Source organism: Carcharodon carcharias, chromosome 33 (genome assembly GCF_017639515.1).
Source record: "Carcharodon carcharias isolate sCarCar2 chromosome 33, sCarCar2.pri, whole genome shotgun sequence".
In the NCBI taxonomy this organism is placed as follows: Eukaryota; Metazoa; Chordata; class Chondrichthyes; order Lamniformes; family Lamnidae; genus Carcharodon; species Carcharodon carcharias.
Window position 1 is genome coordinate 7,135,691 of NC_054499.1, and position 25,841 is coordinate 7,161,531.

The following is a 25,841-nucleotide window of genomic DNA, read 5'->3' on the forward strand; positions in this document are numbered from 1 at the left end:
AAATTTTAGGTCAGAGTACGGGTGCTCAAGCGTAAAACAGCGCGTGATGATGTTGGGTGTGCATCCCGATGTTATCACGCGCTCGCGCGATATTTCAGTCAGTGGGCATGCACAATGTCGGAAGCGTGCTCAGCAACAATTAAAAGGGCAATTAAGCCCATTAAAGTTCCAATTGTCCCTGATTTTTCGTGGTCTGTCCAATCTTATGGTTGGCGGATTGGCAAATCTGTCAGGCGGACTTTGCATTTTTGATGAAACATCACCCAAGAATGGAATGAGGTTTCCGTTAATAAATAGAAATAAAATAAAAATGTATGGACATCATTTTCATCATGTATGTGTCAGGTGACTGATTCTGATGTGTAGACATTTTTTTCCTGGATTTTAAAATTTTTATTTATTGGTTATAAATTCTTCAGCTCTCTGAGGCAGCTCTCTGCCTTCAGGGAGCTTTCAATTCGCGCTCCCCCACGCTCACGTCAGCACTTGCCCTCCTCCCGCCCCCACCCCGGCAGCCCTGGGCATTTCAGTGCGTGCTTCACGCTGGCTGCCCACTAATTGACCCGGCAACATGACATTGCAGCCAGTGGCCGATCACAGGCAGCAGTCGATTCCCAGGCCACTCCCGGGCTGGCCAACCTAAAAATCCTGCCCTATGTTATTTTCGTGGGGCAAGGAATGACTGGTGAATTTTGCTTTGGAATCTCATCTCACTCCACACCCACACAGCTCACCCCTCCAATAAACTCTGACCCATTACCAGTTTGCGGATATTTCACCCCAACACACCCCACCCACCCTTGCCCCAGTCCCAGGTTCTCTCTCCTCCTCACCCTCTCAGGCCAGTCAGCTCAGCGTGTGAACAGCTGATTTCCTTCCCTCCAAGAATCATCAAGTCCCATCAAGGATAAACCTGTATCTCTGCCCCACAACACATCTTAAGTGTGTCTCCAAGATCCAAGCCCTACACTGGCACCAAAGAATGGACTGTGTACCTGAATTTTCATTACTTGATACTTGAATATTTTCAATATTTGAAAGTTGCTCTCCTCAGAGACTTGTATAATATAGATCAACCCTGTAAATATGCCAGGGTAACATTTGTTTGGGGAAATGGGAAAGATGTATTGGTTACTACTACACCTATACTACTAGGGTCAAGATGAAGCCAGGACATTTGTAAACCACACTTCACATGTCAAATTTAGCAAGACAGTGCAACAATTAAATGAATAAATCCAGACCTTGGCAATGCATTTAAACTTTAGATTAATTTAGCAGTAATTCATTTAATAGAGAGAATTATTATTGGAAGAGATAGAAAAGGAATTTGTTCATGTGGAGTTTATGCTCTTAAACTCTTAGGGCAGAATTTGTCCTTCGTCGGGCGGGTACGCACCTGACCTGCTCGAGAGTAAAACAGTGCGCGATGACTTCGGGTGAGTGTCCTGATGTCATCGCACACTCATGCGGTGTTTCGGTCGGCAGGTGCACACGAGAGTTGGCAGCGTGCCCACCGAAAATTAAAAGGCCTATTAAACATCGGACTTTCCCCTCCCCATCCAACCTGACAGTTGTCGGGCGGGGGAAAAGTCCAAACGGCTTTTGGATTTTTGAGGCAACCTCAACCTCGGGCGGGATGTGGTTTACGATGTTAATTAAAAATAAAATAAAAATGTTCAAATCTCATTATATAACATGTCCCTGCTCATGTGGGGGACATGTTTACCTTATTGTTTAAAACTTTATTTTTAATGTTATAAATCCTCAGCTCCCTTCTACTTTATTTTTAATGTTATAAACCTTCAGCTCTGTGCCTTCAGGGTGCTTTCATTGAGCTCACCCACACGTGCATGCTGAAACTTCCGCGCTTGCCCTCCTCCCCTCACCATCCCGGCAGCGTTGAGGCTCTGAGCGTGCCTTTCACACTGGCTGGCTGTTTACTGGGCAGCCAGCGTGGAATTGTGGTCGGGGCCCGATTGTGGGGGGCGTTGGGTTTTGCAGCCGCTCCCCGGCTCGCCCGCCGCACCCACGCAACGAGGTAAAATTCCTGCCCTTCTACTCTTTCTGTCTGGATGTAAAAATTGGCTGTAACAAATTTCATGCTGTTTCAAAGTCTTCTTCACCCCACCAGATGTGAATGTTCAAGCTTTCTGATACTTCTAACTTGCCTGTGTTGTAACAGCAGAGAAATCCTTTGGGCACAAACTGTCCCAAAAACTCTGGCTGAAATACTCAACATTGCAGCAGCTGGTTTTTTGGCGTTATAAAGACCATTTTGCCTTCAAAATGTGTTTTCCATGTTGCCTGTATTGGAAGCATCAGGCACAGGATAATTGTGCATCAGAATCCCCAAGGCCTGAATATTTTGGATGACGGGTCTCCCTTCCAGACTCTGAGTGCCCCGCAGCCATTTCACACTCGAATGAGCTTCAGTTGACTGAAAGCCCCTCACTCAATCTGATTGGCCAGCAGCTGTCCAGTCCTTGCAGCGATATGAGCTACAGTGGACTGAAGAGGAAGTGCATCAATATGCCTGAGCCTAAGTCCCAGGACCAGAGGATAAGGTAAGTTTAAGGGTCCCAGGAGGGAAGGGAATGCCTAGGGGGTGCAAAGTGGGCGTTTGGGGTGTCAGGGGAGAAGCTGGCACGGGGGTTTGTGGTAGGTCCAGCGGCCACTGAACCTTAAGGGGAAGGGGAGGACCTGCAGTCAGAAAGGGGCTTCTGATGGAGATGCCCCAAACCCCTTCCCACGCGAAGTCTAAGCCCGTTCTTTATCAGGCTTCCCCCATGTCTGGTAAATCCTCCCATCAGCCTCAAAATTGAGACTGGTTAGGAAACGGCCCTTAAGTACCCAATAATTGGCCACTTAATGGCCTCAATTGGGGCAAGGATGGGCTTCCTGTCTGCGGCCTTGCCCGCCCCAGTGTAAAATCGCTGCGAGGTCAGGGCGGGCGGGAAGCCGGAGGGGATCCCGTTCCTTCAATTTCATGCTTCTCCCCCGACCCACCTAAAAACCCACCGACAAGGGAGTGGGAAATTCAGGCCCAAGGTCCTACTTTTTCGGGGTTGGGCGTGGAAGTGGTTATTAAATTTCACAGTTCTGTCTCTTTGAAGAATTGAAACACCAAGATTCCTAACCTCGCTGATAGAGAAAAACTAATTATGATGCTGCATGAGCCTAATGTTTCCCAGGGTGAATCCATTAAACAGTTTGGTGTATCAACTTTATTTTGCTTATCTTCCCAATAGCTAGAAGACCCTGAGACCCAGTCCTTTCAGGTGGAAGGGGAACATCCCTTCATTCTCACTGCATGCATCTCCAGGGCATCATGGACCATACGCATTTTGAGGCCCCTGCCTAATGAGAGGAGAATTGACACAATCTATAACTGTCCTGTTCTCTCTATCCTGTGTTTGGGTACTGGCTGCATCCCAGGCACAATGGGGAGGAAAATCTATGGCAAGTTTCGGGGAAACATGAACTCAAATTTGCAAACATATTACTGAAGAATATAAGATATCGAGACTCACCTGCAGCTATAGCAAAAACCAGGCAGCGTAAATATATAATAGTCCTCATTTTGTACATTGTGCTTTTTGTTTTAAAATCCCAGTCAAAACAAGACTTGAAAGGGACAAAAAGATAGAAGAGTTAAAATAGTTGAAGTTGGAACGTCAGCCAATTTTCAAGGTATCTTCAGGTAAAGTTCATCCCAATTCAAAAGATGGGCTAGTAATCCACAGGAGTAAGCAGTGAAAGTGTCAGAGGCAGTTAAACTGAAGAGTGATATAATGTTCCAACAGTGAACTTTGTAACTCTAGATAAATAAATTATCCCATAAAGCACCTGACCTTTGCCCAAAGGGCACCTAACCACTCCAAAAGGTAGGCCCGGACCATATCAAAAGGGGTATCATAACTCTCAAAAAGGTTATCCTGGCTATCCAAACAAATCCACAAGGTTCAGTGCTGCTTCTAACAGGTCTAATCTGTGCACTTTTGGCTTCAGACACCTCTCACACCAAAATCATATGTGAACGGAGGGAGCTACTGATGTCTATGGGCATGCACAAATCCAGACGTTGGCCCATTTCTGCCCCATGTGTAAATGTTAGCTTCCGTGTTCAGGTATGGGACTTCCAGACTTGGGCTTCTTTTGTCATTTTCACCATGAAGCGGCCTTCGTCTCTTCATGCTATCAGAGACCTTATCTGTGTTCTAATCCTCCACCCCATTCCCCATTTCCCTGGCTCTGCACTTCCTTAAATACTATTCAATCTCTGACAAGGAGAGGCAATATAATCTACAATGCACAACTTTAAGGGGAATGTAGGAACAAAAGACCTTGGAAGCGTATATACACAATCTTTGAAGATGCCAGGGGAAATTGAGAAGGGAATTTAAAAATGCATACAGACTTCTTTCTATCTTTCAGCCTCCCCGTTGTTGTCCATTGACCAGCTGATATGTTATTCAGGTGGCCCTCTGAATGGGTGAGCAGCCCATCTGCCTGAAACAGCTTTAATTATATAAATCCGGGGATTTGATGCCAGTCCTCAAAGGAGGATCACTGGTGTCCGTTCAAAAGACAGCTTACGGACAGAATTTTCAGGTCAGAGTACGGGTGCTCAAGCGTAAAACAGCGCGTGATGACATTTGGGTTATCAACTTTATCTTGTTCATCATCTCAATAGCTAGAAGACCCTGAGACCCAGTCCTTTCAGGTGGAAGGGGAACATCCCTTCATTCTCACTGCATGCATCTCCAGTGCATTACTGGACCATACGCATTTTGAGGCTCCTGCCTAATCTGAGGAGAATTGACACAACCTATAACTGTCCCGTTCTCTCTATCCTGTGTTTGGGTACGGGGTGCATCCTAGGCCCAATGGGGAGGAAAATCTATGACAAGTTTTGAGGAAACTTGAACTCAAATTTGCAAACATATTACTGAAGAGTATAACATATCGAGACTCACCTGCAGCTATAGCAAAAACCAGGCAGCATAAGTATATAATAGTCCTCATTTTGTACGTTGTGCTTTTTGTTTTAAAATCCCAGTTAAAACAAAACTTGAAAGGGACAAAACGATAGAAGAGTTAAAGTAGTTGAAGTTGGAAATGAGCTGTTTTTCAAGGTATCTTCAGGTAAAGTTCATTCCAATTCAAAAGATGGGCTAGTAATCCATTGGAGTAGGTGGTGAAAGTGTCGGAGGCAGTTAAACTGAAGTGCGATAATATGTTCCAACAATGAACTTTGTAACTCCAGAACAATAAATTATCAGACCAAGGTCATATATTCTCTAGGTGTTTAGTGCCCCATAAATAATGGGGAAGTTATCCATTTCTTTGGGACAGAATCAGTGGTTCCTGTACTGATTTTGCTTCATGTGTCTTAAGGAAGGACTTACACTGAGAATGACTTTCAGTGCACATTGTCTTGCTTGACAATACCTAGGACTTCTGAGTATTTCAATGTTATTTTATGATCATCATTTTTAGCTAACTCCATTACACAAACAGACAAACATATGAATTAGGAGCAGGAGTAGGCCACTGACCTGAATGTAACCTCAACCCCACATTCCTACTTATACCCTGATAATCTTTCAACCGTTGTTAATCAAGAATCTATTTAGCTTGGCCTTAAAAATATTCAAAGTCTCTGCTTCCGTCACCTTTTGAGGAAGAAAATTCCAAAGACTCACAACCCTCAGAGAAAAAAAATTCTCCTAGTGTGTTTCTTAGATGAACGACCCCTTATTTTTAAACAGTCACCGCTAGTTCTGGATTCCCGCACAAGAGGAAACATCCTCTCCACATCCACCCTGTTAAGAGCCCTCAGGGTTGTAAATGTTTCTAATAAGTTGCCTCTTACTCTTCTAAATTCCAGTGGATACAAGCCCAGCCTGTCCAGCCTTTCCTCATAAGAAAACCCACCCATTCCTGGTATTAGTCTAGTAAACCTTCTCTGAACTGCTTCTAATGCCTTTACATTTGTCTTTAAATAAGGAGATCAGTATTGCACACAATACTCCAGATGTGGTCTCACCAGTGCCCTGTACAACTGAAGCATTAGCTCCCTACTTTTGTAATCAATCCCCCTCACAATAAATGATAACAGTCTATTAGCTTTCCGAAATAACTGCTGTACCTGCATACTAACCTTTTGTGATTCATGCAGTCGGACACCCAGATCCCTCTGAATCTCAGAGCTCTGCAATCTCTCACCATTTAGATAATAAGCTTCTTTTTTATTCTTCCTTCCAAAATGGACGATTTCACATTTGCCCACATTATACTCCATTTTCCAGATCTTTGCCCACTCACTTAACCTATCTATGTCACTTTGTAGCCTCCTTACATCCTCTTCACAATTTACTTTCCTACCTATCTTTGTGTCATCATCAAATTTAGCCACCATTCCTTCGGTCACTTCATCCAAGTCATTTATATAAATTGTAAGAAGTTGAGGTCCCAGCACTGATCCCTGTGGCACACCGCTTGTCACATCCTGCCAACCAGAAAAAGACCCATTTATGCCAACTCTGCTTCCTGTTAGCTAGCTAATCTTCTATCCATGCCAATATGTTTCCCCTGCACCATGAGCTTTTATTTTCTGCAATAACCTTTAATGTGGCACTTTTATCAAATGCCTTCTGGAAATCTAAGTACAGTACATCCACCGATTCCCCTTTATCCATTGCACATGTGATTCCTTCAAGGAACTCCAATGAATTGTTTAAACACGATTTCCCTTTTACAAAACCATGTTGGCTCTGCCTGATTGCCTTGAATTTTTCTAAGTGCCCTGCTATAACATCTTTAATAATATCTTCCAGCATTTTCCCTATGACAGATGTCAGGCTAACTGGCCTGTGGTTTCCTGCTTTCTGTCTCCCTCCCTTTTTGAATAAAGGAGTTACATTTGTCATTTTGTCATGGAACCTTCCCCAATTCTGGGAATTCTGGAAAATTAAAACCTATGCATCAACTCTCTCAATGGGCACTTCTTTCAAGACCTTAGGGTGGTGTCCATCTGGAGCCTGGGGATTCGTCAGCCCACAGTCCCAATCATTTGCTTAACAGCACTTCCCTAGCGATTGTAATTTTCCCAAATTCTTCCCTTCTTTCCATTTCCTGATTTGCAGCTATTTCTGGGATGTAACTTGTGTTCTCTTTAGTGAAGGCTGAAGCAAAATACCTGTTTAATTCATCTGCCATTTTCCTAATTTCCATTATCAATTCCCCAGAAGCACTCGCTATAGGACCAACGCTGCTATAATTTGTTAATTCATTTCTTATTCAATTATCTGTAGAAACACTTACTATCCGTCTTTATATTACAAGCTAGCTTTCTCTCATACTCTACTTTTTTCCTCACTAATATTTTTGTCATTCTTTGCTGTTCTTTATATTCTTTTCAATCTTCTGACCTGCCACTTGTCTTTGCTTAATTATATGCTTTTTCTTTAAGTTTGATACTGTCTTTAACTTTTTTAGTTAACCACAGATGTTTTTTTTTCATTGGAATGTATATATTCTGTGTATTCTCAAATACCTCTGCCACTGAACTTCTATTCACCGATCCCTTAACCTTGTTTGCCAGTTCACTTTAGCTAGCTCCCCGCTTTCATGCCCTCATAATTGCCCTTAAGTTTAAAATAGTAGTTTTGGATGCATTTGTTTTTCCCTCAAAATGAATGTAAAATTCAATCATATTATCATCGCTGCTACCTAGGGGTGCCTTCACTATGAAGTTATAAGACCATACGACATATGAGCAGAAGTAGGCCATTCGGCCCATCACTTCTGCTCTGTCATTCAATGAGATCATCGCTGATCTGATAATCCTCCACTCCACTTTCCTGTCTTTTCCCTGTGCCTCTTGATTCCCTTACTGATTAAAAATCTATCTACTCAGCCTTGAATATACTTAATGAGCCAGTCTCTACAGCCCTCTGTTGTAAAGAATTCCACAGATTGACTACCCTCTGAGAGGAAAAATCCTCCTCATCTCTGTTTTAAATGGGCGCCCCCTTACTCTGAAATTATGCCCTCTGCTCCTAGATTCTCCCACAAGGGGATACAACCTCTCAGCACCCAGCCTGTTAAGCCCCCTAAGAATATTGTGGGCAGAATTTTCTGGTTGGTGGGGGAGGTGGTGGGGTTGGCGGAGCGGGAGCGGGCATGGGCTGGCATGGACCCGATCTCTGTTCGTGAGCGGGTGCGCATGTCCATTTACATGTGTGGGCCAATTAAGGCCCACCCAGCATTCTTCATGACTCCCGTGCATAGCTCGGCCCGTTGGATCCAATGGCCACCTGACGGCCTGTATAAAGGAAGGCCTGGCAGCCTTGGAAAGGCTGCTCGCAATGGCTGGGAGAAGTGCTTTGCAGATGGGCAATGGAGGTTATGCAAGTCCAGAGGGTAGGCTATCGGGGTAGGCCAGGCCGGAGAGGAGGCCATTGGGGCAGGCCAGGCCGGAGGGTAGGCCAACAGGGAGGCGAGGCCAACAGGGAGGCCAGGTCGGAGGGTACGCCATCAGTGCAGGCCAGGTCGGATGTAGGCCATCAGGGAGGCCAGGCCGGAGGGGAGGCCATCAGGGAGGCCAGGTCGGAGGGTACGCCATCAGGGAGGCCAGGCCGGAGGGTACGCCATCAGGGCAGGCCAGGTCGGAGGGTAGGCCATCAGGGAGACCAGGCCGGAGGGTACGCCATCAGGGAGGCCAGGCCGGAGGGAAGGCCATCAGGGCAGGCCAGGCCTGGCGTCGGTGAGGCTGGGGTGCCACGGCCAGGTATTTATGCCCAGCTGTGGCGTCAGCATTGTTCCCCCAAAAGCCATAGCAGTGCTGAATGTTAAGTGATTTAATTTTGCAACAAGGCTTCTCCATTTCTTGTGGAAGGATGAACACATAATGATCCAGATAACAGGGATGCACTTGGTCATTGTCTCCACATTAACTGATCCAATGTCCTTGTTCTTCCTTTCAGCATCAGCTGAGCAGGGCTGGGAGGAGGAGCAGCAGAGGCCCCCTCTTACAGCTGAGGGCCCTGAAGTCTCACCAGCGTCACACCATCTCTGCCAGGGAGGCATCAGCGCAGATACTGGCACCTCGGTGGGAGTTAGGACCTTGGCTAGTGTCCCAGCACACAGCAGTGAGGGCACGTCACAGTCGCTGGAGGAGCTGACAGAGTCAGAGAGTGTCCACGGCGCCAGCAGTCAGAGGACTGCAGGGGACCAGGCACATGATCAGTTGGTGCCTGATGATGTGCCTCTGGAATCGTCCACAACGCAGCAAACACATGAAATGCGGCCGGGTGTGCAGGAGCATCTGGTGGAGATACATGAGGCTATGCTTGGCTTGGTCTCCATAGTGGAGGAGTCTACGCGGACGATCGCCGATTCAATGAGCCACACGTCCGAACGCCATGCGTCCTCCATGGAGCGAGTGGCGACTTTTGTGGAGAAGCTTCTCCAGGAGACCCATCAGGGCTTCCTGGGGATGCACCCTGACCAGCAAGCTCTCACATTGGCATTGACCTCAGCTGGTTTGGGAGATGGTATGGGCACCAAGATTCCCAGCTCGGTGCCCATCCATCCATGGTGAGCAGGGAGGTCTGAAGCGAACTCACATTGGCGCAGCAGCTGCCTGTTGTCCCTGTGAGCACCTCTCAGGGCGCTCTGGATGAGGGCAGCAGCTCCTCTACCCCTCCCCCAGTGACTGTAGCATCCATGAGGCTGCAATGACTGGGGAGATGTCAGCTGTGTTGCTGGCAGATCCCTCCCAGGAGGGTTCAGCACAGACTCCACTGGCCAGAGGACGACCGTCAAGGTCATTGAGGCCAGCAGGACAGCAGAGTCAGCAGGCTGTCTCAGATGCAAACTCCCAGCGAGGGGGCAGCACCAAGACGTAACACCTGGAAACGTAAGCATAAGGCACCTTAGGCACACAACGGGTTTATCACTGGCACTTTTGTGTTGGCCCGCGATGAGGTCTTTATGATTTGCTTTGAATACCACACGTCATTTTACGCGCAGACTGCGGGGCCTGCCCCCACACGTCAACAGGAAAATTCTGCCCTATATGTTTCAATAAGGCCCCCTCTCATTCTTCTAAACTCCAGTGTGTACAGGCCCGACCTACTCAACCTCTCCTCATAAGAAGTTCCCTCCATACCCAGGATCAACCTAGTGAACGTTCTCTGGACTCCCTCCAATGCAGTATATCTTTCTTTAGATAAGGGGACCAAAACTGTTTGCAGTATTCTAGGTGTGGTCTAACTAGTGCCTTGTGTAGTTTTAGCAAGACTTCCCTATTTTTATACTCCATTCCCTTTGAAATAAAGGCCAACATTCCATTTGCCTTCCTTCTTCCTGTTGAAATTGTATGTTAGCTTTTTGTGATTCATGCACAAGGACCCCCAAATCCTTCTGTGCTGCAGCCTTCCACAGTCTTTTTCCATTTAAATAACATTCAGCTCCTCTATTCTTCCTGCCTAAGTACATAACCTCACATTTTCCCACATTATATTCCATCTGCCAAGTTTTTGCCCACTCACTTATGCTGTCTATGTCCCTCTGTAGACTCTTTGTGTCATCCTCACCACTTGCCTTCCCACCTATTTTTGTGTCATTTGCAAATTTGACAGTAGTACATTCACTTGACTCATCTAAGTCATTGATATATATTGTAAATAATTGAGGCCCCAGCACTCTTCCTTGTGGCACTCCTCTAGCTGCAGGTTGCCATCCCAAAATGCCACCGCTTATCCCAACTCTCTGTCTTCTATTAGTTAGTCAATCGTCGATCCATACTAATGTACTATCCCCAACACCATGGGCTCTTATCTTATTAAGTATCCGTATGCACGGTACCTTATTGAATGATTTTGGAATCCAAATATATAACATCTACTGGTTCCCCTTTATCCATCCTGCTTGTTACTTCCTCAAAGAGTTCTAATAAATTTGTTAGGCATAATTTCCCCTTCATGAAGCCATGCTAACTCTGCTTGATTAGATTATTTATTTCTAAATGCTCTGCTAATACATCCTTTATAATAGACTCCAACATTTTCCCAATGACAGATGTTAAGCTAACTGGCCTATAGTTACCTGTTTTTTGTCTTCCTCCCTTTTTGAACAAAGGTGTTACTTTGGCCGTTCTCCAATCCTCTGGGACTTTCCCAGAATCTAAGGATTCTTGGACGTTTACTACCAGTGTATCCACTATCTCTGTAGACACTTCCTTTAATATCCAAGGATGCAACCCTTCAGCTCCAGGGCACTTATCGGCCTTTAACCCCTTTAGTTACCCTAGTTTTCTCTAGTGATAGTTATTGTATTTATTTCCTCCCTAATTTTTGCTGAACCTTTCTGGCAAGCTCCCATTACCTCTTCTTTTATACTCTGTCCTAACGTGTGGTTACAATTAGGGGGCCTGTGCACCACTCCTACAAGTGACTTATTGCCTTTAGCATTCCTCACCTCAACCCAAACCGCTTCTACATCCTGGTTTCCTAAACTTTGATCACCTCTCTACAATGTGCTAATGCCATCATTAATTAATGGAGCCAGCCCTTCACCTTTTGCTAACTTCCTGACCTTCCTAAATGTCATGTACCCGTCAGTATTCAGGTCCCAATCTATGTCATCCTGTAGTCGTTACTCTGTAACGGCTATCAGATCATACATATTTATTTCTATTTGTGCTATGAGCTCATCTGTTTTGTTTTGAATGCTACGTGTGTTTAGGTACAGAGCCTTTCGTGTTTTTAGCATTTAGCCTTATCTGCTGATTTACTCTTAGGAATGTACTCTCTTGCCCTTCCTATCACAGCCTGTTTTCTCTTGCCTTGTCTCAACTCTTTGGTTTACAACATCTTCACAAATTTGACCCCTTCCCCCTTGTATTCAGTTTAAAACTCTCTCTACTTCGCTAGTTTTGTGGCTTGCGAGGACACCAGCACCAGCACAGTTCAGGTGTAGACTGTCTGAATGGTACAGATCCCACTTTCTCTAATACTGGTGCCAGTACCCCGTGAACCGGAACCCACTTCTCCCACATCAGCCTTTGAGCTATGCATTCATTTCTCTAATCTTATTTCTCCTATGCCAATTTGCATGTGGTTCAGGTAATAATTCAGAAATTATTACTTTTGAGGTTCTGCTTCTTAATTCAGTCCAACTCCCCCACTCTCACAGAGGAATGCTGAAGTCTTTTGCATTCATGAAGTACTCAGGATGACATTCAAGGGGTAAATTTAGGAATTTGCACTTGCCTTAAGAGTTTTGAACATCTGAAGCTTATAATGAGGATTTTCCATTCCAAATGGATGGACCCAAATTCCTATTATGTAGATCCAACAGTCAAGTTCTGCCTGTAATGTTATCCCAAGTTCAATTTTAGCTATGGTTAAGTCAATAGGCCTGATGCCTGTAAGCCAGAAGGTTGTGGGTTCAAGCTCCACTCCAGAGATTGGAGGACACAATCTAGCCTGACACTCGCACGGCAGTACTGATAATAATCATGCTGCCTGATTGCCCACTATTATGACATGGCAGATGATGTGTGCTGGATGAAATCCATGAGGGAAACTTGATCTCGCTATCAGAACAGTTTTGCAATTTGTATTTAGTTCGAGATACGGGTCCTGAATTTAGTCATAATGACTCCACCAAGACTTTAGAGTTTTTTTTAGAAAACTAAATTAAACATTTATTAAAAAAAGAAAAGATTTCAAGCACATATATAGGTCTACAAATTACTACTATAATAATTCTTAAAGCCCCTAATTAATCTGGCTTCCAGTTACATCCCTGTTAAGGCAACAGTAAAAAAATAGATTTAAGCAGATGCAGACAAGTTAACACAATACCCTGTACAGTAGAATTCAAAGTGGCTTTTCCCAGCTTCGGTTTCTGTAGACAGCAGCTTAACGCACAAATACTGGAGGTTTTCACACTTCTGATAGACCTTGCAATGCCTTCTTTGACACATAGCTTCAATCTCCTTTATACATGTTTCTCCTTTTTAATGCAAACTCCATTGTTCTCATACGTCTTTTGTACTTTACTTTCCTCATAATCTAAATCTTTTCGTGGTGCTAATATTATCAGTAACCTTTGGGAAAAATAAACACACTGCTTGGCCTAGCCTCTGTGGCTATGTGCAACATCCTACCATCTCTTTTGAAATTCAAACTACCCTGATTTATCTAAAAATGCAAACTCTCCTCAGCTCACGTTCTAAAACTTCAGCATATTTAGTATTTCAAACCTAGCTTCCGTTTGATGAATCAAAGTTTCCAGACCAGCTGTCTCCAATTCAAATAAATCACACAAACACACACTATCCAAACACCACGATTATCCTACTTTTACAATCAATCACATTAATATTATGAGAGTTATTATACTTTCATTATACTTTCATGACACAATCCATCCACCAGGTTGAACATCTACTTCCTCTGCCCCAGCACAATATAGCTGCAGTGAATACTACCTGAAAGATGTTCGCTAAACTCACCAAGGATTAAATGGCAACACTTCCCAATCCCACGATTTTCACCACCTAAAAAGACAAAGGCCGCAGATCTGTGGGAAACCATTATCTCCGAGTCAAACACCATCCTGACTTGGACACATATTGCCATTCCATCATAGTCGGTGGGGGCAAAATCCTAGCATTCCCTATCTAACAGAACTGTGGGAAAACTTTCACCTGCGATACTGCAGTGGTTCAAGAAGGAGGGAGACCACCACTTCTGAAAGGTAACTAGGGATGAACAATGAATGTTGGCCTTGCCAACAACGTCCAGATCAGAAGAAAGAATAAAAAAAAATTGTAAATTGCCAGTGAGAAAGACAAACGCAATTGAGTTGCCTACGTTTCATGAGCTGAACATCCAGGGTGATTAGGTTATGCTTTTGGATGCCCCTGGTCTCATTATACTTACTGCTTTGGCACTGGATGGTTAAGACGAAAAGATCCCGGATTGATTTTGAGTTCTGGTGAGTTAACTGCACTCAGTGTGGGGGGAAGGGGAATGTTACTGGTCTCGGCCTTGTTGAGCGATGGAGGGAAGACGAGCCATACTTGGTTAATATATACAGGGGTTTCTTGCCACAAAGTGCTTGTTTGTGGAAGTGGGATGAAGATAATATTGGAATTTATTTTTTTAAATGTTGTTGCACGAGAAGCAGATGACACCAGCAAGGTCGCATTTATTGCCCATCCTTAAAAGTCACAAAGCCATTAAGAGTCCCCACATAGAGTTACAAGTAGGCCAGACCAAGTATAGAGGCAGATTCCATTTCCAGAAGACATTAATGAACCAGCTGGATTTTATATGGTAATTTGGCACCATCCATGGCTATTTTCCAGTACTATCCCACAAATTACCTGATTTTATTCGATTTCTCAACTTGCCATGTTGGGATCTGAGCTCATGACAGCTGGGGTCCTAGTACCATTCTAGAACCACCAGGTTAACATACCCATTCAACTTCTCATTGATTCCCTCAGGGGTCTAACAGCAGGCACACGGTCACTAGCAAGCTCATATTCCCAAACCAAGTGAGGTAGCAGGGGGCAGCTGTTTTCAGTAGGACTGATCAAGTCAGAATCTTCTGGAAAAGATGGGAGAAAACAAAAAGGGTAAATCTATACAGCAAAACACGCTGCTGGTTGAGATGTTAGCCATGACTGAGTGGTAACTCTCTCTTATGATTAGAAGGTTATGTGTTCTAGCCCAATTCCATGAGACTCGAACATAAAATCTAGGTCAAAACACCATTGTAGTAGTGAGGGAGTGCTGCACTGTCAGAGGTGCTGTCTTTCAAATGAGATTTTAATCATGAGAGGAGCCTGTCTACAATCTTGGCTCACCGTAAATTAACCAATAGTGCTATTTTAATGAAAAGCAGGGGATATCGCCCTGGTTTGGTGTCTACTGTAAATAAAACATTAACTGGTCAGGATCTTATTCCTGTTTGTGGGGGCTTGCGTGTGTAGATTGGTTGCTGTGTTTCCAATAAGTAAAGTACTTCATTGACCGTAGAGGCACATTTGGATCCTGAAGTCATGAAAGGTACTAGAAAATGTAAAGTATTTCTCTTTACCTCTGACAGGTTATTTGAAATTACTGCCTCATGCTTTTCACAACATGTTTCTGCATATATTACCCACATGCTCACCTCTCCATTTCCCCAGCTGATGCTCAAAGGCTGTAGAAATGGTTCAGGATTTCACACCGCAGCATGAAAATACCAAAAGCATGTTTAGCTGCCTTGACGACATGGTGGACTGTATTGTACATGTCTGAAGGCAGCACACTAAGCAGAAAAAGATTACGGAGTTTTTCCGGAGCCAACTCCCAACATTTTTCAATGCAAAGCTTCAGCCTTTTACAAGGCCAGGCCATTGTAAAGTGTGAACAAATTGAATAAAGACTTTTTCATACATTTCCAGCTTTACTGGAGTTTCATTTGGCATTTGAATTTGACATACACCACATTTGTAGCATATCGGGTTACATTCATGTGGGAATGGGGCCTTCACCAGCCATCACAAAACTCTACTTAATATGAATTTGTGGGCAGATCCAAGAGAATTGCATTGTATAAAATGGATGGTATTGGAATAAAACATTTGATTAGTTTCAGATTCCTCCAGTTAGAATGATTTCAAGTTCATGTGAAACAAATTTCTAAGTTTCGTAATAGAGAATGAGATTTATTAATTAATCTCAATAAAGTAATGAGGTCACAGTCAACTTTGAACTCTTGCATTCTCTGTTGTTTTATAACCTATTGTCTCTGTTTGTGTTATAAAGCTCAATAATGTCACCCCTCAATCTCCACTGCTCCAGGGCAAATATTCTCTGTCTCCTCATAACTCCAACTCTCCAGGCCAGCATGCATCCTGGTCAGCGACCTTTGCATTCTCTCCACTCCAATCACATCCCTCCCATGAAGTGCATTTCACAACTGCATGAAGAACTATAGCTGTGGCCTCGGCAGCGTTTTCTGCATTTGGAACATGACCTCCCTGCTCCTACATTCTATTCCTTGGCTAATAAAGGCAAGTATGGCATAACCACCTTAGGTACCTGTCCCGCTACCTTAACGGGCCTGTCGATATGCCCAGCACAGTCCCTCTGATTCTCCTTACTTTCCACGGTCCTATCATTCCTCGTGTATTCCCCTACCTTGTTTGTCCTGCCCAAGTGCACCATCTCACACTTATCCACATAGCATTCCATTTGGCATTCCTTAGGGCACCTGACCAGCCCATCTATATTCGCCTGTAATGTTTGGGTCTCCTCCTGACTATTTGCCACCCGACCAATATTTGTCTCCATAGGTCCTGGAAAATTGAGCGCATAATGAGCCTGAGGGAAAAAGGATGAAGTGTGTCACTGTGTGGACGCTAACTGATCCACTGTCTTTGTTATTTTCAGCATCATCAGAGGCTGGCAACCAGGATCAATTCCAGATGCCTCCTCTCACACCTGAGGGGCCTCAACTGTCACCTGCGTCTCGCCATTTCTGTGAGGCCGGCACCAGCACAGATATTAGCACATCAGAGGGAATTCCATCATTGGCTAGTGTCCCAAGGCACAGTGGAGAGGACACATCAGAATCGCTGGAGGAGATGGCAGAGACAGGGAGTGCTGATGGCGTCGGCAGCCGGAGGACTGTAGTGGACCAGGCAAATGCTGAGTTGGTGCGTGATGATGTGCCTCTGGAGTCGTCTACGACGCTGCAGCTGTAGGAATTGCGGCTGGGTGTGCGGGAGCATCTGGAAGTGTTGCCTGAGACTATGCTTCACTTGGTATCCGTGGTGGAGGAGTTTACGTGGAGCATGAGTGATGCCATGAGCCTAATGTCAGAGCGTCATGCTTCCTCCATGGAAAGAGTGGCGACTCTCGTGGAGAGGGGCTTCCAGGAGAACAAGCAACTCCTCCTGGGGTTACGCTCAAGCCTGCAAGCCCTCACAGTGCCAGTAGCCACAGCTGGTCATTGCCAATGTGGGAGATGGTGTGGTCTTCAAGCTTCTCAGGTCGTCGCCCATCCATCAACAGTGAGCAGGGAGGTCCGGGGCGACCTCACGTCGGCACAGCAGCAGCCTGTCGTATCTGCGGGCTCCTCTCAGGGCATTCCGGATGAGGGCACCAGCTGCTCCTCCCCACTCCCAGTGACCGCTTCATCGGGTGAGGCTGCGACGACTGGGGAACTGCCAGCTGTGGACCTGGCAGATCCCTCCCAGGTGGGGCCAGCACAGACTCCACGGGACAGAGGAAGGCCGCCAAGGTCATCGAAGCCAACAGGACAGCAGAGTCAGCAGGCTGTCTCAGAAGCCACTCCGAGCGATAGGGCAACACCAAGTCGTAGCACCCATAAACGTAGGCATAAGGCACCTGAGGCACACCATGGGTTTCTCACTGGTGCTTTTGTGTTGGTCCTAAATTAGGGAATTATTATTTCTTGCTGTTGTAAAAATGTTTTGCTTTCATTTTGTTTGACCATATGATGAATAAAATTAAACCCAGATGTGTTACCATGGCTGAGGGTGGCTCCTTTGTTCTGCATTTGTATGTTTTACAGTCATGTCATGAGTGTTTGAGTGGACATTGAGGTTTATGTCCAAAGCCCTTAGTTGCAGCTGATGAAGTGGCAGATGTAGCACTTAAGTGTCGAGTATGGAAGCACCCGGCAAAGCAGGTCCTCCTGATCCATTTGTGTGGAGCTAGCTGAAGTATTTGTTAGATTAAAGTCTCCCAGGTGTTCCTGCCTCCTTGGTGTAGTGTCGGATCAGCATTCAGCCCCTCATCATTCCCCTGTGTTTTCTCATCCTCCGAATCAGTGCTGGACTCCTCATGTGCAGCCACATCCACTGCATCAATGTCTTCATCATCCACTGTGTCACCCCCTTTCCAGCGCAAGATTGTGCAGAGCACAGCATGCTACCACATGTCAGAACCCATACCCAGACTAAAGGGAGGCCTCCGAAAAGCTGCAGGCCCGATAAAGATTCCTGATTGAATAGCGCTGAGCTGAAGGTTCAAAGTACACAGAAAGCTGCTGGAATTCATTCTGAACTGCAACAGATCACACAGGCAAGTTTAAAAAACTTTCTGCAATAAATACTCACAGACCAGATTGACAACCCACTGAGCCTTCTTATCCTGCCCGTGGATGAGTTTTATTAAAAAGTCGCTTACCCACCTGCCTGTTGCGCCCGTGCGGCGACCCGAAGATTGTACGTGCGCTTGAAAATCAGCATCGATTGCTGATTTAAGGGCCTTAACTAGCCCGTTAATTAATGGCGGGCGCGCATCACTCTTCATCGCGCACTGCCCAACGAAATATTGCGATGCTCGCCCGACGTCACCATGTGTCATTTTACGTGCTGACATGTAGGGCCCACTCCCTGCACGCTGCCCAGAAAATACTGCCCTTGGATCCGTTTATATAATTGGTTGGTTTAAAATGACCTCAGCAACAAAGAGCATGGGGCTGAAATTCTACTGGGTTGAAGGTTGGGAAATGGCTCCCAGTCACGCACCATAACTGTGGGAGATGTGTGAATCAGCCTTGGAGAAATGGTTTAAGCGCTGTATAATCAATTTTCTTGGAGTTTTAGTGAATCTTGATATGCAATTATGAATGATTATTCTTCCAGGGACTCACCTCTCCCTGTGTCTTTAACCTCCTCCAGCCATCAAATCCTCTGGGAACTCTGCTTTCCTTCAATTCTAGACTCTTGTCCATCCCTTATTTCCTTCACCATATCATTGGCAGCCTTCTGCTACCTGGACCCTAACCGCTGGAATTCCTTCCTTAATTCTCTCTGTTTCTCGTTCCTCCTTGCAGACAGTCCTTGAAGTCTTTTTGACCAAGCCTTTGGTTACTGTTTTACAAACATATGAACATATGAATCAGGAGCAGGAGTAGGCCATTCATGGCTGATCTGATTGTGGCCTCAACTCCACATTCCACCTTTCTGGGGAAGAGAGTTCCAAAGATTCACAACCCTCTGAGAGAAAAAAAATTCATCTCATCTCTGTCATAATTTTTATTTTATTTTTAACTTATTTTATTTTAAAACTTATGTTTAAACTGAGTCCCCTAGTTCTAGTCTCTAGTCTTAGTATCTCCTTATGTGGCTCTGATAATGTTCCTGTGAACTGCCTTGGGTTGTCTCACTACATTTAAGGTGCTGCATAAGTGCAAATTGTTTTTATAGCCATGGATCTCAGCTGACTTCTAAGAAAGAATTTTGATGAACAGAACATTGTGCTTTTGTGCACTTGGATGACATGCACCATGGGGCTGGGAGGTGAAGTTAAATTGAACTTGGCCTGTTGCCAAAGTGCATCCTGTGGATTGTACATGCCACGAAGGGGTGGGTACTCATGCCTGGAAATTTGTTTGCGTCCATGTTTTGGTTACACAATTTGGTACAGGGCTTGTGCCTTGTGCCTGAATGTTGAGGTCTGAGGAGCCTTCGATATTGTGCCTTTGACCTCTGTAACATAAAGCTGGTCTGGTGAGAGGGGTATCAGGGCCATTGCTGGCAGTTAATACCATGTTGCACTGAGTGAGATTAGCACTCAGCAAGTGCAACACACGGGTGTTCAAAAATTGGTCCTGTAGGATGCTGGTTTGAATAAATGCTTTCTCCTTCTAACGCCAATGCAACCACTGGAATATGGCTGGAGGTGCAATTCCAGCTGGCCATATTGGAGGCTTAGGAGGCTCTTTTGAGCCCCCCAAAAAAGACCAGATCTCTAGATCAGAGCCTTTTTAGGACATTAACATTAGGTCACTCTTATAAGGCAGGAAATTTGCACACAGTCCAAACAACAATATTGATGTCTGCTGAAGGATGAGCATCAAACAGGGAACCAGTGAGAAATCCCCTGCTGTTGTTCCAAATAATGCCATATGATCCTTCACACCCACCTGAAAGGGCAGCTGGGGCCTCAGATTTACATTGCTGGATTGGGAATTGAACCCCCAAACTTGTGACTACAGATGTGAGCTTGTTACCACATTCTGGGATGGTGAGGCTCTAGTGCCATTTTTGGAGTTGTGCAGCATTCTTCCTTGTAAAATTGGCCATAGCTCTTCCACTAGTTAGCAAGAAACCTGTTAGTGAGTGTAATAGGGTTGACATGTTACAAGAGTCTGAAAACATGAAAAAGTGGGGAGGGGCAGGTGGAGCAAAAGAGAAGGCCAAGGATAGGTTAGAGAGGGGAGGAGATAAAGTGCCTTGCTCTCATGCTCACATTTCTGTCCTTGGCCTGTTACAATGTTCCAAGTCCAACATAAGTGTGAGGAACAGCACCTCATCTTCCAGTTAGGTACTTGACAGCCTTCTGGATTCAACATTGAGGTCAACAACTTCAGACCATGAACTCTGTCCTCCATTTTGATTTTTTTCCTCTAGTACCAATCTGTCTCTTGTTCTCATGTTTTGCTTTCAGACAGTGCTGACCTTTATTCTGCTATTGACACCTATTTTGGCCAAGATTAGTACCTTTAATACTATCTTTACTTCTCCCATTACATGTGTTTCATGACATCTTTGTCATTTGATCTCCCCCACTCTATAACCTATCCCTCACCTCCTCTTTTCCTCCACATGCCCCTCCCCACTTTTTCAACAGCATAAAATCCATCATATTTCTGCCTCTCTTCAGTTCTGAAGAAGAGTCATATTGGACTCGAAACGTTAACTCTGTTTATCTCTTCACAGATGTTGCCAGAGCTGCTGAGTTTTTTCCAGCACTTCCTGTTTTTATTCGGATCTCCAGCACATGCAGTATTTTGCTTTTATGCTTTACGTTACCATGTAAACTTGGAAATAGTTTTGCTCATATTTCAGTCCTTAGAACCTCATTTCAATCAAAGTCTCTTTTGCTTAAGTTGCTCATAGCCTTAACAATGGCAATGGTGATGAATATTGGTGCTTTTCCAAGGTCTTTTACCTATCAATAGCCATAAAGGTGCATACATTTTGCCTCAATGATCTCCTCATGGGACATTGACCTCTTGTTAAACTCGGGGACTATCATTGCCTATGACTAGATCCATATATAAAACAGGTAGGTGTTAGAGTTAAGAATGTAAGAAATAGGAGCAGAAGTAGGCCTGATGGCCCCGTGAGCTTTCTCTGCCTTTATGCGTGTAATTGATCCTCAAATTCAATTCCATTTTCCTGCCCAATCCCCATACTCCTTGATTCCCCTCAAGCCACAATTAATCGACCTTCACCTTGAATATATTCAACAGCTAAGCCAATGTAAAGAATTCTAAGCCCTCTACGTGAAGAAATTTCATCTCATCTCAGTCCCAGATGGCCATCCATTATCCTTAAACTATGCCCCTTTAGTTTTGACCCCAGCCAGGGGAAACAGTTTTTCAGCATCTCCCCTGCCAAGCTTTCTTGGAATATTGTATATTTGAATGAGATTACCTATCATTCTTCTAATTCCTAGAGAGTATAGGTCCTCACTTTATAGAAGATTTAAAGATATAACTGAGAAAGGCAGAAAAGGATAGTTTGTGAGAGTGAGTCTTTCATTAGCGTTCACTACCTAAATTCTGTCTCCCCTTTCAGTAGTATATCCTCCAGTACCAACAATGCCAATACACTGCTAGGTCCACAGGTCTATCTTAACAAAACAGTCCACAGCCTTGTAGCATTATCCTTTGCCCCAGTTCCTCACCTTTTGCTCCCTGGGCTTGGCTGCCACAATACGTCAATAATTTTTGACTGCATGCTGAAACTGAAACTTCCACATACCCATTCTAGTGGAACTTAAAGATCTCAAGGCACCGTTTAAAGGTCATGGAACTGCTCCTGGCTTCTTGGCCAACATTCATCCAGTAACCAACACCAAATAAAGGAGGGTCACCTGGTAGTATATTCACATAATCTAGCCTGGAGTGTTAACTCTGGCAATTAATATTTAAGCTCATCTATTAGCATCTTGCATCTCCCACTTGATTGTTTTGTTTGGTCTTTATGTTCCACTAGAGGCCTCCTGGCTGGACACAGTCCTCAGCTCAGTCTTAATCACTGGCATTAAGTGTCAATGTTACAATGAATTTCAATGCTGTTTTGAGTTGTAATATGATTGAAATGCTACTCAGTTCTTGTTATATAGCTTGATAAACGGTCTCCTTTAGTCTAAGGTCCAGCTGAATGCATAGGGGTAATGTAGATCATATTTCATTGCAAACAAACTTTGAACAAATGTATTGCAGTAATTAATAAGATTAGTAAGAATAGTAAGAGTGATGCATTATTGAAAACTTGAGCAATATTTTATGATATGCTTATTTGGTGAATATTTTGCTCAACAAGATGAGGCATCTTGTGCTAAGTAATCAGCCCTATATATTGTATCAAACACACCCAGGGCAGGGACAGCATAGGATAGCTATAAAGTTCCCACTACCCCCATCACATCAAAGATTCTTTGGGCAGGTACAACATAGGGTGATACAGTATAAAGCTCGAACACTATCCTTTTGTCTCACTCTTTATTTCGGCATCAGCCAAATTTACAACAATTTTCACCAATTCTAGAACAAACATTACCCATCCATGAAAAGGAATTGAGAAACATCATTGAATAATGAACAATGTAACTACAGCTTCTTCGAGGCACCTCTTCCTGTCCTCACTCATCGAATTTCTATTGCTGGGACCCCACCTTTTTACATTGGATTGTAAGTATTTAAATTATGAATCTTTTCAGGCATTCTGGGGCAAGTTTTGTGATGTTGGTGAACAAACTTCCTGCAATGCAGGTATGTGGTGAGAAAACAGACTGTGAGGTCAGCACACACAATTCATAGCAAAAATTGACTAACAAGGTCATGAATTTGGCAGCTTTGAAATTCCCCACCACCTCTAGGAAAGTCTGGGTAGGCATAGCCACTCACCAAAGCTCACCATTAGGATTCCTGAATAGTGACATTCACTGTAGCTGTCTTTGCCATGTGTTGGTGGTCAGCACTTTCTGCATAATATGCTCTGGATGAGACAGGGGACTTTCTGCACTCCATTTGGTGCTGGAGGTCAATGTTGGTAACAGGTAATTGAAGGGAAATGGAGGATTACAGGCATTTTTTAAAAATACATTCACTTGATGTGAGCATTGATCACAAGACCCTTTATTATTGCCTATCCTTAGTTGGCCATGAGAAAGTGATGGTGGATCTTCTCCTTGAAGTGTTCCAGTCTACATGATGAATGTGCTTCCAAAGTGCTGTCAGGAATTTCCAGGATTTTGACCCAATGATCCTGAAGGAATGATGATATATATCCAAGTTAGAATGGAAATGACTTGGATGAGAGCTTTTGAGTGGTCAAGTTCCCAAGTGCTTGCTAAGTATATAAGAAATAGGAACAGGCTTAGACCTATTCCGCCATTCATAGTTGATCTTCTTCCTGCACTATCCTGACTGCTCCTCAAATCCTTTGATTCCCTGAGAGTCCAAAAATCTATCTATCTCAGCCATAAACAGACTAAACAATGGAATACCCATAACCCTATGGCATTCTAACCTCCTGACATGAGCCAACATGCCATTTGCCTTCCTAATGCTGGCCCAACCAGTGAAGCCCACATCCCTTGAATGAATAAAACATAAAATAATTACTTGATGTACGTGCATACTAAATTTTTGTACTCCTTGTAAATATACCTAAGTCTCTCTGAAAGTCAACATTTAGAAGTTTTGCACCTTTTAGAAATATTCTGCTTTTCTATTCTTACTACCTAAGTGAATAACCTCACGTTTCCCCACATTATGCTCCATCTGTCACCTGCCTCTTTGTGTCCTCCTCACAGCTTACATTTCCACCTAGCTTTGTGTCATCAGAAAATTTGTATACATTACCCAGGGTCTCAATTGGCTAAGCCATTAATATAGATTGTAAATAGCTTGCGGCACTCCACTACTTACAAACCGCCAACTTGAAAATGCCCCATTTTCCCTACTCTTGGCTCCCTGTCCATTAACTAATCTTTCACCCATGCTAATATATTACTTAGATGGAGTCAAGCTTTTTGTGTATTATACCTGCACCCATTCAAGCACTCATTTGGGAATCAGGCAGGAGGTGGGATTAGAAAAACTGAACCAATGTAGACTGGTTAATTCTTTGTGATGGGAAGAATGGAAAAGATTCATCTGCCAGGTGTGGGAAAATGCAAAAAGCAAGTTAATGTCTGTGATAAAACAGCAGAGATATTAACTGGAATTGTAGCAGGGATGAGGGATTTCAGCGATGTGGAGGAACTGGGATTGTTCTCGTTTGAACAGAGAAGGATAAGGGGGGATTTAATAGTGACATTCCAAATTACGAAGGGCAGAATTTTGCCTTTGACGGGCAGGCAGTCCCGACGGACTCGGCAGTGAGTGGGCAGCCGATCGCCGCCGCCGAAACGGGCCCCACCGCCATTTTAAGTGGGTGGGCCAATTAAGGCCCGCCCAGCGGGTCACCCGATGGGAAGCGCTTTGCGTTTCCTGTGCAGGCTGGGTGTGGGGGGGGGGATTCCCCAACTGCGAGAGTGCTCTCTTTCACGCGTGAGTGCGAAAGAGCGCACATCTCCCTGAGGCAAAGTGCTGCCTCAGGGAGATCGCTGAAACCCTGTGAAACTCTAAAAATAGAAAAATTTAAAAATGATTAACATGTCGCCTTCATGTGAAAATGTCACACGAGATGGGACATGTTAGTGAAGAACACAAACATTTCATTAAAAGTTTTAAACCTGATATCAAACCTCAACTCACCACTGGATGAGTTTTGTAAAAAAATCACTTACCCGCCTGCCCGTTGGGCCCATGCGCCGACCCGAAGTTCGCACGGGCCCCTCAAAATCCTGGTCGATTGGCAAGTTAATGGCCTTAACAAGGCCTTTAATTAATGGCGCACGCGCATCACACTGCATAGCGCGCCCGCCAGCTGAAATATTGCGATGCCGAGCGCTGAAGTTGGAATGCTCGCACGACGTCAGCGCACGACATTTTAAGAGCTGGCGTGCGGACTCCACCATCCACACGCCAGCCAGAAGATTCTGCCCAAGGAATTTTGACAGAGTAAACAGGTAGAAATATTTCCACTGGCAGAAGGGTCAGCAACCATAGAACACAGATTTAATATTACACAGGAAGTTGTCATGATTTGGTTCTGCGATTTTGCAAACGCTTTGAGCTGTCATACAGCTAACATCACCAGCTGATTGCTGGCTATATTTGTTGGCGTCATTGTGAAAATAACAAGAAGAGTTCCCTGAGGATCAGGTTTTGACGCTGACTTTTCTCTCTGCATCATGGCTGGAATGTCTTGGGGTATCTGTGTTCGATTGGCACTCTCAGTTATCACGCTCCATCCAGCCTTTAGAAACCAGGCTATCATTCAGAAGAAGCTTCCAGTTGTGCAGAGCTCTCAGTGCCAGACCAAAACCTCAGGAGCAACTGAGTTTACTTTTCCACAAACCTTTTGTTTTACTCTGCTAATGTGCAAAAATTGCACTTTACAAAGGATTTCTATGCCCAAGCGTAGCACAGAACAGAGCAGCTAATAGCTCCAGTGCAAAAAGAGGAGGAGAACGCAATGCAAGGGGGGAGACAGAAAGTTGTGGGGAAGGGGAGAGTGGTGTGAGGGTGGAGAGGGAAAGGTCCAAGGGGAGGAGAAGGAGCATTGTGAGGGTGGAGAAAACTGTGTGAAGAAAGGGAGAGACAGTGATGCGAGGAGTAGGAGAGAGCAGTGCAAGGAAGGGAAGAGAGCATTCTTAAGGGTGTAC

General features: G+C 44.5%; 1 protein-coding gene across 1 annotated transcript in view; it reads right to left on the reverse strand.

The window, feature by feature from the left end:
• The window catches only part of LOC121272217, a 103,002-nt gene that overhangs the window by 30,016 nt on the left and 47,145 nt on the right, over window positions 1–25,841 (reverse strand). Inside the window, exons 12-15 of the mRNA XM_041178743.1 lie at window positions 15,278–15,328; window positions 14,543–14,637; window positions 13,896–13,974; window positions 12,285–12,439 (exon numbers count right to left, since the gene is read on the reverse strand). Of these exons, the coding sequence (XP_041034677.1) occupies window positions 12,285–12,439; window positions 13,896–13,974; window positions 14,543–14,637; window positions 15,278–15,328 (380 nt within the window). The remainder of the gene's footprint in view (window positions 1–12,284; window positions 12,440–13,895; window positions 13,975–14,542; window positions 14,638–15,277; window positions 15,329–25,841) is intronic.